Below are 14,231 nucleotides of genomic sequence, written 5' to 3'. Positions count from 1 at the left end.
CTATGAGCCCAGATCTGAATCCCATTGAACATATGTGGAAGGAGCTGAAACATGCCATTTGGAGAAGACACCCATCAAACCTGAGACAACTGGAGCTGTTTGCTCATGAGGAGTGGGCCAAAATACCTGTTGACAACTGCAGAACGCTCATTGACAAATACAGAAATCGTTTAATTGCAGTGATTGCCTCAAAAGGTTGTGCAACAAAATATTAAGTTATGGGTACCATCATTTTTGTCCAGGCCTGTTTCATTAGTTTGTTTTTTTAAATAATTATGTTAATCAACAATTCAAAAGTGATGGCTGATTTTGATTATTTAATTTTCAATAAATTTTTATTTATTGTTACTTTTGTGAGTTTCAAGTGATTTCAGTGAGAATTGTGGGTTTTTCCTTCTTTAACTGAGGGGTACCAACAATTTTGTCCACGTGTGTATTATCTATACGTCGCTTAACCCCTGTTAGACGGTCATATTCCAGTTTCTGTAGCTTTAATAGTAGCGGAGCCATTATCCACACCCCCTTCAGGAAGAAGACTCTCTCTGATTGATAGCACCATAGACATATAAAGAGTAGACGCTGCATCGACCGCTACTGCCTATTGGTGCTGACGAGCGGTGGGGTCGCCATCTTGGTCCGGTCAGCTGCTCCACTCAGTGCTGTTTGACAGCGTATTTAATCAGTCTTAACTCTGAATATTAAACTGATTTTCATGCGTTTTTTATTTTTATTTTTTTGCTGCAAACGTCATACATGTAGCTATGATACAGGACAAATGGTTCGTCGTATTTTAATATTCATAGCGGGAATAATAGATAATAGTAATAATAATAGGTAATAGAATATTCTGATATTAAGCTCGACTGTAGACAGGTATTTTGCAAACACTGTAAACACACACACTAATATATGTTAGAGAAGCAGATAATGGCAGTAAAGTCAATTATTTTAATAATTTGAAGAGACAATATATGGTTACACTATATATACATATATAAACAAAATACTGAATAATGAACACATATTTCTATATAAAACAATAGATAGAAGTTATATATCATAGAAAATGAATATATATAAATCATAGATCATAGATGGAATATCGACTTCATTATATCAGAGAAAATTATTATATAAATCATATATAGACTATCAATATAATTCATACATATATATTAAAATATATATATCAGAAAATGATTATATATATATTGTTTTATATAGAAGTATGTGTTCATTAGTCAGTATTTTATTTATATATGTATATATAGCGTAACCATATATTGTCTCTTCAAATTATTAAAATAATTGACTTTACTGCCATTATCTGCTCCTCTAACATATATTAGTGTGTGTGTGTTTACAGTGTTTGCAAAATACCTGTCTACAGTCGAGCTTAATATCAGAATATTCTATTAACTATTATTATTATTATCTATTATTCCCGCTATGAATATTAAAATACGCCGAACCATTTGTCCTGTATCATAGCTACATGTATGACGTTTGCAGCAAAAAAATAAAAATAAAAAACGCGTGAAAATCAGTTTAATATTCAGAGTTAAGATGGATTAAATGCGCTGTCAAACAGCGCTGAGTGGAGCGGCTGACCGGACCAAGATGGCGGCCGTATTTGTCGCTGCGCAGCACCTCGAGCGGCGTCGACTCTTTATTATGTCTATGGATATCACCATGCTAACAACAAGGCATCTGACACTAATGTGATTGAGTGTGCGAGACTTTTTAGTGCTTCTACATTTATATTTGATCATTTTAAATGGAAAAATTCTCAGCATAGTCATTTTTAAAAATGTGTCTGTGGTCCATTTGTCAGACAAACTTGCGATTTTGAAATGCTAGCAGAACAGCACTGAAGTGACTGCTGGTTGACGTGTAGATTTAATTTGCTGTGTTTTATTTGTTATTTCATGCTTGTTCTATTGCTTAACAGAACAAGAAAATAATATAAATGAGAACAGCCTTATTGGGAATTAAGCTGTGTTTATTGGTTTCAATTTGATCTTTAAGTTTCTACAATCTCAGCTTGTCCTTCAGCTTTACTGTTTCCACGGAGTATTTTATTAATCCAACTCATTGTGCATGAAAGGCTGTCCCAATTTAAGCAGCAATCAATCAGTCAATCACCTGCCAGCTAAGTTAAGCTGCTGGGTTGCATGCTACTTGCTAGTTCCAGGATGGTATCACTACTTTTGACACTGTCTTCAAAGTTAATGGCCACATTTGCTGCACACCAAGCTAATACAAGGAATCTCACAAATGTTTTTAGTGACATTCCAATGAAAAATGCAAGTATTGCACTGGATCTTCAGCTACTGAGATGCTGGGTGTGCACGAGGACTTGTGTTTTCATTCTTGCAGCCAACAGCAGAACATTTGGTGAGCTTTTCTCTTGGCTGGGACAGTTTAGTTAGTGGAGACTACTCTAGAAAGTTTTAAAAAAATCTGGTGGACTGTGAGGCAGCTGGTCTTTATGAATGGCTCACATGGAAAGCAGCGGGCAGTGTGGGAGCAGGATTATATAAAGTCCTGCTCTGGGCGTAGATGAGATAGATGACTATTGATTCATTTAGTGCTGAGTAGCACTTAGGTCAAATTGTAACTCAGTTGGAAACCTGGGAGGCTATCTTGTTCAGGCTTCAGGAATGGCAGAAGTAACGAATGTTGGTTTCCTCCTCCAAGTTTACAGAAGCTACAAATCACAATAGAAATGGATTTTCACAATTTCAAACCTTTAAATGATTTGTGTTTTGGGATTTGTTCAAAGTGGACACTCATTCATGAAGTTATTCACTGTCAAACAGAATCTAAGCTGTTTGCTTTGAATCCCTTTCTGGTTTATTTCAGATCAGCAAAAACAGTAAATAGGCTCAGGTCATTAAAAATAAATAAATGAATAAAAAAATAATAAATAATAACAATAACTACAACAACAATAATAACAGCAATAATAATATATAATGTGATAATGATAATTAAGAAACAATGAATTCATTAATAATATAATATAATATAATTATTTTAATAAGGAGCAGCCATTCGGTAGTGGACTGTCTCTGGTAGTTGGTGACGTCACCGCGGGGAGCGCGAGCGACGGACACGTCAGTGAAAGTGAGTTGTAAGCAGGAAGTGGCTAGTGAGCTTAGCCAGCAACGGATAATGAACAGCTGAGGTTCTCGTATTTCGACAGGTCAGTACCCATTTGCTAAATGAACATTGAGCTAGAACCACGAATTGGACCCATATTTTATCAGCTGCTGACAAATTAGAGCGGCATTATGCCGCCACCGCCGGTCTTTAGTGTCAAAAACTAGCGTTAGCTTCACGGCACTAGCTAGTAGCGTGCAACCAACTGGGGCGTAGCGGGTAGATACTAGCTGAATGTGGTTGAACAGGTGTCGGTGGTTGGTGCTTAATTTGCGGACAACATGGCCTGTATGCTGAGTTGAATTTGTATGATTTTCAGAGACGTAATAAAGCCTTTTCTGCCATCATAGACGGTGTGATGTTAGCTAAACCGCTTTTTTTTTTTTTAGCGTGACATGACGTGAACTTAACGTCGGTTATAAGGCTTCGACATGACTCACAGGAATGTCAGTCCTAATGTGACCGAATGTGACGTCGTGTTCGCTCGTTGTCATACTTACAGTGACACTGTGTCACTATCTCAAAACGTTACAGAAATCTTTAACAAATCTGTGGATCCAGACTATGAGCCACATCTCTGCCAAAATCTAATCACTTGGTCCTTGTGTCATTCCTGACCTTCCCTGAAACTTTCATCCAAATCCATTTTCTGTTTGTGAGTGATGTTGTGAACAAACGGGCGAATAGACGAACAAACGTATGCCGATTGTCACATAACTCTGCCTTTTTTCTAGGTGAAGTAAATATACAAAATATTATACAAATGTCTGTCTGTACAGATGGGTTTTGTAACGCTTTCTAAACTGAGTATTGAGTTACTGACTGAACTTTTCTGTCAATAACAGGGAGTTTGTTCCAGACGTTGAGGCTAAAAGAATGAAAGCATGGTCCCTTTTTGTTGTACTAGGGATAGAGAGATTAATAAGTCCAGTGTTCAGCATTTTTAAAATGATCAGTATCATGATTTTTAAAAGCAACTGTTAATAAAGTAAATTACTTGGGCTCTGGTATCGTGACTTTGACCTGTCTGTGGTCTCAGTCAGTGTCCCACTGACAGCATTGCCTGACCGGTTACATATTGTGAGAAATAGTTTATCAGCAGTGAAAGGATAAATGGATAAACACATGTAAACTATAACTAAAAGTATCTACACAAAGTTTGAAACTCTTGTAAATACTGCAGATATATATGGTTCCAAAATAGATTGTTGATGTCCTTCATTCCTAAATCTTGGTGCTGATATCAGTCAACCTTTAGTTTTCATGTAGTTTGTTCACCAAAAAACACAGTTGAATTATAAACTGTAAAATCTTCCACTGAAAATGTATCTTTGTCGCAAGAAAAAAGGGAGGAAAAACACAGACATTGCATCTGTATCAAGACTGTGTGTATGTTATACGTTTATGTAAAAGTAAAATGTAATTAACAGCTTTTGTCCAATGTGTTAGATTTTTTTTTTTTTTTAAAAAAAAAGCAAACTCTGAAATATCAATATCGGTGTCAGGCTCAAAAATCCAGTATCAATTAGGCCATAATTCAAAATCAGTAAAAAAAATATTAAAGACAGCTCTTAGTTTGACCATCAAGTTCAGTCAACTAATGATCTCACCAAAATATCTTCAGCAACTCAAACCTTGAGCTTAAATACAAGAAATTCTTCTGTACAGGGAGGATTTATTTTATTGCTGTGATATCAGACTGCATTTAAGCTTCGTGAACCTAACAAACCTGGTCGCTGAGTAAAGAATAGTTTACAGTGTACACTGTAGACACACTGCAGGCAGAAATACTTGTGCATCTATTAGTGTTTCTGTTGGTTGTTTTGTTTAGATCCCTTTTTATTTTTTAGCCTTTGTGTCGTCTACACACTAGCATCACTTCAGCTTGACTTACTCATATTACCATAAATTAGCAATAATTTTTTTGTGCTTGAAGGTTCTAATTTAATCAGGTAGTCTCAATGAGATCAAGGTCTCTTTTTAAGAGAAATCTGCCAACAAATGGTTGCTACAGGCAGGCAGCCATAATAAGCCGGCAAGCAAGTAAGCTAAGTACACAGATATGTCTCAAAGGGCTGTACTATCAGAAAACAGCTCTTCCTCATTCTAATTCAGACAAGGAAAACCCCAGAGAGATGAAAAAAACCTTTATTGGGAATATACTGTTACTGAACATTCATAACATTGAAGAAAGCAGGGTTTATAGCTTAAAGGTTGGATTTATTTATTTTATTATATTTATATTTTTATTTATATGTGTTGCTGTATTGTACAAAACTAAAGCTTCACTATTTCTAAGGTGAATGAAAGAATTTGATTGAGAAAGAATTCCATTCCAGTCATTTCAAGATGTTTGTGCTTCTTTGTACATCTGTGATGCCAAGTGGTAAATAATGATCGCATTCTGTACTGTTGTTACAAGATTTGAGTGGCTTTATTTAGCAAAGAACATCTACAAATTCATAAAATGTCTGATTAGATTGTTCAATTACACATGCCATGAAGCAAAGTGGAAAATAGACAGGAAACAAAGTACCAAATGATCTGTTCACAGAACAAAACTGTTACATATCTACAGCTTGTCCTAATTTTTCCTCCTCTCCCAGGCTTTCAGCCAGCTCTATCTTTGTGCACCATCCATACTTAAAAAGTCAGTATCTGTTTTTAATCTTAATAACCAACGCACCGCACAATTCCTTGTAAAAATGATCATAGAAAACAATATGACTTCTTCTGTATCCTTCAGACAGCACATTGAACAAATCTGCTTTTCTTCTTCCAGGGTGACATACTTATAAAATGCTACATGTCAGCAGCACACATAGATATAGATATGTAATTCTTTTTTGGAAGTCTATACCGCAATTCTAATTACCACAGTAATTGCTATTATCCTAAATAGTCCGCACATCATCACCATGTTGCACTTTAGTCTGAACTAACCAATGTAAAGTGTTTTATTAATGAAAGCCTCAAATATCCACAGCAATGTGTTCGTGTCTTTTGACCAAGCTTGAGTAAAATATTTATCCTTTCCTAGTAAAGTAAAGAGACTTCTTTGAAGCAGACCTTTGGCACTGGTACACAGAATTATACTGTTTAATCAAAACACATCTTTCTCCTCTTGTCTCCAGCTTCAGAAGGGTAGGATGGGCAGGCAGAGGAAGAGGGTGGTGACAGGTGAAGCTGCTAGCCTTCCAAGGAAAGATGAGAAGCCTGCCTTATTTCATCGCAAGGAGAAGAAAAAGAAAGTGGACATGGGAAAAGTGTTCATCAACATCTCCATTGGTCTTTGCATATTCAGCCTTATCTGGTTCTTCTATGCCCTCTACATGAGATCCATCCTGTCCAAACGGGTGGCGACACTGCACTCGTCGCCTCCTGTCCTGGATGCCAACAGCACCAGTGCCAAGGTTTCACCAGAAAGGTTCTGGGGCTCGTACAGGCCTCAGGTCTACTTTGGAATGAAAACGAGAAGTCCCAGGTCAATTGTGACAGGTAGGCTTCACCCTGACTCAGTTTGTTTCTGTACTCTACCAATGGGAGTTTTCCATGAAAACTAACTCTTTTATTCATATGCTAACATAACTGCACAAGGGTTTCCTAATCATTAATGAGCCTTTCAACACCATTAGCTAACACAATGTAGCATTAGAACTAGGGATGTGCGCGACTAGTCGTTTAATCATTTAACTGCCTACTCATTTATTAAACATTTAGTATTTTACTAGTCGGTCAAACGCTGCATTAAGCATCATGCACCTTATTCTTCGTGCCTCTGCATCGGCTTCTGTGTAAACAGGCTGAGCAGCCACTGAGAGAATTGCTCCTCCTCCCCTCACACGCACACGTAGCAGGGGGCGGTCGACCTCTGGATGACACGTTTATTTCTCCAGACACCCCCCCCCCCCGGTTTACCTTCATCCAAACGGAAATCGAAAATCGGATGGTTTCCCGTTTTTCGTTTACCCATATCAATCCGGAAAACGGATGGCTGTAAAGTACACGGACCGTTTCCACCAACTGGTTACACTGGTTACACTGGTATCTTCTGGAATGTATCTTCATTCATGCTTATGAAGGTTCCTCAAACTGGCCAGTAAATGTTGCCTCATGGTACTTTTTGGTGTTTAAAAAAATTAAAACTGTCAGATACTTTACCATCAAGAGTTTTGAAATCTGACACTGATGGCCTGCATTTTGAAGTTATGCTCCAGCATACCTGTACCTTATGGTTCTATTAATTTTCTTCCGAGTTATTGCACTCGGCAGATACTATGCTTTTAAGTTATTTTATTATGCTACAACAAAAATGGGTAAAATGAGAGTGAATTCATGCACCCCCAACTCAAATAGACACTGCAGTTACACTTTGTTTCCAAACTTTTGGGTCACCCTGTATAGTCCGTACTTATGTTGTCAGACTGTGTGGAATACAATGTTTTTTCCTCCAATCTTATAGCTCCTTAGGGCAAGATTAACAGGGGGAACTAAATGTAAAGGGATTAAATTGTATTTTTATATTACTAAAATCCAAAGCAGTATCGACCCTTATGTCGCATCATGAGTTTTATTCTGATTTATGGCTGTAACACCAAAGAGAAATTAGTTGAATTTGGATGTAGCGTTTTAGGACCCCTACAGAGGTAGTGACTAATTAGTCACAGTGCATATTTTATAAAACACTGTAAATACTAGACACGGGACCTTTTGGTTTGTACATGCTCTGTTTACTGTCAGATTTTCCTGAATGAATGTCTAAAGTGGAATACCACACGCTAAATTCTATTTAGGGTGAGTTGTCCCTTTGATATTTAATAGTTTTTACAAACATTTTCATTATTGTATTAATTAAAATTTCAGTACTTTGTACCACTGAAATAGTGAAAGGGTGGACAATAGCCCAGGCACTTGTCAAATTCAAGTAAATTTCGACCAGAGTTCCCAGCAGTGTTAACCCTGGATTGCCAATATTGCTAGTTAGTTGTTACAGTTTTCAGTACTAGGAGAGTAGCAGTAAGTATGTACTCCTGTTATGAATAAAAGGTTGGCAGAAAACATGGTGCATGAAGTCAGAGAGTTTTTGGATGCACCTTTTATCTGAAACTGCTGACAAATATTTTTTTACCACATAATTTGGAGCATAATTTGACAGCTGCTCTATTTGTGCATCCTCCATTTTCACAACTTAATCGGTTTCATTTTATGCTCATATCTCCTCAGGCATGATGTGGATGCGACAGTTCTCTGACTTTGACATGAATCTAAGGCACACGTGTGAGCAGAGCGATCATTTGCAAGGCTATGGCTGGCTGATGCATGATGGGATGACCTTTGGTGTGCAAGAAATTCGAGACAACAACTTCACACTCACCACAGAGTTTGTAAAGAGGATGGGAGGAGATAATGGAGGAGACTGGACCTGGAGGATCACAGCCAAACAGCATGTGAGTAGTAACTCAGATTTAGTGCATGTGCAGTTGTTTGTAAATTGTACAGGGTGGGCCATAAGTTTCCATACATAGGAAAAATAAACATTTTATGTTAGACAACCGTTTTTATTTACATAATGTGCTCTATATGATTACCATTGTTTCGAAAACATATGTTGATGAACTTACATTAGCACAGTTGAAGTTATGTTTGTAATGGCGTTGGTGATACATTCCTTGAGATGACTTATGTCTTGTATCTTCACCTGATACACCCTGGCCTTCAAGTACCCCCAAAGATAGCGTCAAACGCATCTGCTAGGGTATCTGGAACATACAAAAATATACATTATACATTTTCCTATGTATGGAAACTTATGGCCCACCCTGCATTGTATTTTATGTGGCATTCATCCATCCATTATCTACACACCGCTTAAGCCTCATTAGGGTCGCCTGGAGGGCGGGACTCTATCCCAGCAGACTCAGGATGATGACAGGGGACACCCTGGACAGGTCACCTGTTTATCACAGGGCTACACAGAGAGACAAACAAGCACACTCACATTCATTCCTACGGACAATTTAGAGTTACCAATTAACCCCAGCATGGTTTTGGACTGTGGGAGGAAGCCAGAGTACCCAGAGAAAAGCCACTCATGCTCAGGGAGAACATGCAAACTCCATGCAGAAAGATCCTGGCATGGCCGGAATGCGAACCAGGGATCTTCTAGCTGCAATGCAACAGTACTAACTACCAAGATTTTATGTGGCATAAGGCTATTATTTATGTAAAATGTAGTCAGAATTATAAGATGCTGAGTTTTTTTTTTGTTTGTTGTATTTTTTCCATCTCTACACACCAGAGCTCTGCTCCCTACCCGCCAGTCATCTCCCTGATGTTTTACGCTGCAACAGACACCCAGGGCTCGCTGCAGGCTCACGTGGAGGAGAGAAGTCGCCTCGCTTCCATCACTGGTTTCTCAGAGGAACTTGGGAACTTTAAGATCACCTTTCGAAAGCCTGTGACTGGGGAATTGTCCAGCGCTAAATATGCCAGGTAAACGCATGATTAGTCTCAGGACCAAGACAAAGAAGCTAGTTTAGAATATCTGCTAGTACTCAGCTGCAACAAGTGACCCAAAAGGCTTTTGTTAATGAAAAAAATGTTAACCTACTGATTGTAGGTAGATTTTGCAGTGTTAAAACTTGATAGAAAAATGACAAAATGTTGTAATAAAGCAGCAATGAATAGTAACTCTTTTAACCCAAATGTAAGGATGTAATGATCTTTCCTTACATAAAAACTAGCAAAAAACTACTTCTTAAAAATTTCTGTCGTAAAGCATGTGGTTAGTTGTAGTGTAGCAGAAAGACACAGTATTTGAATGAGCCTTACATTTATAAAGTGATGCAAATCTTTCTATCTTGTACTGTAGTGTGATCTTTGAACTCTGATTTTTATTTTAGCATAATATGTCATTATATGTGAACATGTGAATAAGTTTTGAAAAGCCAAAGAAAGCCAGACCTTTTCCATAAAGGTTCTGTCCATTCTGTCAAAATAATTACCGTTATTTTTTATGGTGAGCAAGCTCAGGGCTATTCTGGCTCTCTGCTCATAACATTTGCAAGGAGCACCAATAATTCCCATGTTCAAGAGGGCCAGACAAGACCAGCATGGCAAAATAGAAATTGCAGTATGCACAGAACTTTGTGAAAATATTATTTGAATTTATTGTAGAAATGTGGATGATATAGTCCAAAATAGACCTTAAGGTTGGATTTTATAGTGATCAGTTGCTTGGTCTGAGTCACCTGAGCAACACAAGATGGCAAAAGCAAAGCTACAGTGTGCTACAGCTACCTAAGCATATCTTTCAGTTTAAGGTTTTGTTTGACCGTTTCTAATTAATTGATATGAAAACAAATTACAGTTTACACTACATTTTTATCTTTTCAGTTACAACTACCTTCAGACTGTCTTTACTGGCTTGGAGAACCTGACTGAAATAGTGAAGCACAGTCTGAACCGCAGGTTTGTCTACAGCCCTCCTTCTGGTGAGAAGAGGCATTACATTGCTGTAGACACCTACAAGCCGCTCCACCATCAAAGCCAACAGAAACCTGCTGACACAAGGAAAGAAGGTGACTTTGTGGTTCACCAGGTTACTGTCCAAATGCCATTCCAGATTGAAGTTTTGTTTGAGTCTGGAAGTTTCCACAGTCGCCCCAACCAACTGGTGGGCTCCATCATGACTCAGGAGCTGGAGAAGAGGAAAGCTGAGTTTAACGCAAAGTTTGAGAAAACCTTTGGGCTTGAGAGCAAAGGTTTCAGTCAGGCGCGTATTAAATTTGCCAAGGCAGCACTCAGCAACATGTTGGGTGGAATGGGTTACTTTTATGGCCAGTCATTGGTACAGTCAGTCTACAATGAATACCCACTCCTGTACCCAGAAAGTGCTTTATTCACTGCTGTCCCATCCCGGTCTTTCTTTCCCAGAGGATTCCTTTGGGATGAGGGCTTTCACCAGCTACTGCTGAGTAAGTGGGATCCCCAGGTAACAAGGGAGAGTATTGCCCACTGGATAGACCTGATGAATGTGGAGGGCTGGATTCCTCGCGAGCAGATTCTTGGTGATGAGGCTCGTAGTAAAGTCCCAGGTGAATTTATCATTCAGCGGAATGAGAATGCCAATCCACCTACTCTGTTCTTAGCTCTTCAGGAACTTATTGAACAGCTCTCCTTAAATCCAGACAAGGCAGCTTCGCAACCAACTTTGCCTTTCCTCCGGCGACTCTTCCCCAGGCTGAAAACCTGGTTTGAATGGTACAACACCACACAGACAGGGCCCCTACCCAACTCTTACCGGTGGCGTGGGCGCGACAAGGACACCAATCTGTTCCTCAATCCCAAGACCCTGACCTCTGGGCTGGATGACTACCCACGGGCCTCACACCCTTCAGCAGAAGAGCGACATGTTGATTTGCACTGCTGGATGACCTTGTCCTCAGGCATCATGGCTAGCATAGCTCAGCTCATAGGTGAGCCCCATGAGGACTACAAACGCTCACATGATGCGCTCAGCGACAACAACCTGGTCAACAAACTGTACTGGTCAGAGCAACTACGTGCTTTCAGTGACTTTGGCAACCACACAGAGAATGTATCTTTAATGCGAGAGAAGGTGTACGTACCTCCTGGACAGCCTCGTCATCAGTTCCCTGTGGCACGTCTTGTGCGTTCTGTCCGCAAGAACCCCAAGCCTCAGTTTGTCAATGCATTTGGTTATGTTAGCTTGTTCCCCTTCTTACTGCACATCCTCCAGCCTGACTCACCCAAACTGGAACATATCCTCCAAGACATGAGAGACTCCAACAAGCTGTGGACACCCTATGGCCTGCGTTCACTATCGAAGGCCGATCCCTTGTATATGAGGCGAAACACAGAACACGATGCCCCCTACTGGAGGGGACCAATATGGATTAACATCAACTACTTGGCAGTCAGAGCCCTCCACCATTATAGTAAGACAGAAGGGCCGTATAAAGAGAAGGCAGCTGCTCTTCATGAGGAACTCAGGACTAACATTATCAATAATGTTTATAGACAGTATGTTGATACAGGATATATCTGGGAACAGTACAACGACATCACTGGTAGGGGCCAAGGAAGCCACCCCTTCACTGGCTGGTCAGCCCTGACGGTATTAATGATGGCTGAGCAGTACTGATACTCTAGATTTCATCTCATACTTTCTAAGATACTGGCCTTCATTTATCTGTATGCGATTAGAACAAAAGTGAGTATTAAGGAAAAAAAATATGGTCTGGTTGACTATATTAACAGAATCCAGAAGAGAAGTTGATTTTTGTCATTTCTAAGCAAAAGGTGAAGGGCAGTGTAAAACAAGTGTTGAGTGAAGCTACGCTGTCTTATGCTGTGGAGCCAAACACTGTTTAGTGCTTCAGTTAAACACTTCAGATGCATTTAACTTAATGCAATTATTTTGATGACCACTTCACTTGCCTGCACCTTCACTGCTTCAGCCTTTTAATCAAAGGAAAATGCAGATTCACCTTGCTAAGGAAAGATTCATGCTTTTACACTAGAGGAGAGAACAACGTCTTAAGACAAGTTTCTTGGAAAAGTTAAACAAGTTGTGAGTTCACTTGAGGAATAAGGGCCTTTTTCTGCAACTGCCATTTTCTCTTTGTTCTATCACATCTCTCATTCTCTGTCTTAATGTCTGATCATTTTGATATTTAATTAATTGTTAAATCACAGTCTTTTGAAAAAAAAATTACATCCAGTTTTGGTCAACGTTTCTAAAATTACTGCTTGCAAAGGCAGCCATATTTTGTATGCACAGCTCATGGTTTGACTGGTGGGGAATACAACATTGACCATGACATTGGTTTTGTTTTGTCAAAAACAATAAATTTTTTTAAAATATTTGCTGTCAAGCCTGAACTTTATTGCTAATGTTGGTGTGTTACATCTATTGGGAGCAAATTGCTTATTGAATCTAAGCCTTAAGCTACAATCTTTGCTCGAAACACAGAAGAAAGAAAATTACCTCCTAGCTCTGTCCTTTATAATTTGAGCTCGGTTGTTATGGCTCAGACACTCCTTCACAGCGAGGTGCTTGTAATTGATCATCTATCACTTCTTAGGTGTTGCTATGGATAAAAGTATCACTTGAGATTCTCATAAATTAAACAGACAACTCTCTTTGGAAACAGAATTTCTTTTCCTTTATTAATCTAGCAGCTGTGACGTCAAATGCATACTTAAGATGTAATGAGAATAATGTATCAAAGCATGCGACATGTTAATACACCTGTTTGTTGATCAGTGTTATGTTGCATATGTGAAGGTAACTGCATTTGCATACTCTTCACGTCTTCCCAGTATCTGGGAGGACTTATTATCTGCTATCTAGGAGTAGATATCACAAAAATGTGATTAAGCCTAAGATCTAAGTGTTAATATTTGATGAATATTATACAGTGCAGTGGAGAGTCAGGATATTTAAACCTCCAATTCCATTTTTCTCTTTAAAAAAATCTTCCATTTCAATTTGCAGACACAAAGCCTATTTTGCAGTTATTTTGTAGTACTGAAATTGCCTTTAAATCTTTACATGTTCACTATAGATGTTAGCGGCGATCTGTCAGTCAAAGCAGACAGAGGATTCACTGCACTGTGACCTTAAGTGCAGCAGCCCGGTCCTCTTTCTTTTGTCAGATGGCACATTTGAAGGCCTCCAGCTGACGTCAATAATTTTTTTATTTTTTTATTTTTTTTGCTCCGTTTCCATGGAGCGCAGTTGTTGTGAAGGCTTGGTGTTTTATTAGCCAACATCAATAGGTGCGGAGAGTACATAGATGGCCAATTCTATTCACTCCTTGACATATGCTGGCATACATTCACACACTGGGGCATGCAGTGGCAGTGTTTTTATTAATACTTTGACTCCGAATATAAAACGCTGGTACTGAGAGCACCGATGCTGGCTCTCAGTATGTGTGCAGGACTACTGGGCTTTAACCTCTACACTTATATGAATCCTTTGAATGGACTAGATGTGCAGTTGTATAGTTGGAGGCTTAGCATGGGGCTTTAAGGTT

General features: G+C 39.0%; 1 protein-coding gene across 1 annotated transcript; it reads left to right on the top strand.

Annotated features, from left to right (window-relative positions):
* Positions 1–3,069: 3,069 nt before the first annotated feature.
* On the top strand, positions 3,070–13,053 carry mogs (mannosyl-oligosaccharide glucosidase). Its single transcript, XM_051945180.1, has 5 exons — positions 3,070–3,208; positions 6,300–6,663; positions 8,389–8,612; positions 9,464–9,657; positions 10,561–13,053. The coding sequence occupies exons 2-5, from the start codon at positions 6,315–6,317 to the stop codon at positions 12,329–12,331; spliced, it is 2,538 nt and encodes an 845-aa protein (XP_051801140.1). The 5' UTR covers positions 3,070–3,208; positions 6,300–6,314; the 3' UTR covers positions 12,332–13,053.
* Positions 13,054–14,231: the final 1,178 nt, after the last annotated feature.

This window comes from Acanthochromis polyacanthus, chromosome 3 (assembly GCF_021347895.1).
Source record: "Acanthochromis polyacanthus isolate Apoly-LR-REF ecotype Palm Island chromosome 3, KAUST_Apoly_ChrSc, whole genome shotgun sequence".
Lineage (NCBI taxonomy): Eukaryota > Metazoa > Chordata > Actinopteri > Pomacentridae > Acanthochromis > Acanthochromis polyacanthus.
The sequence above is the reverse complement of the archived record's forward strand: the minus strand, read 5'-3'. Positions and strand labels throughout refer to the sequence as shown.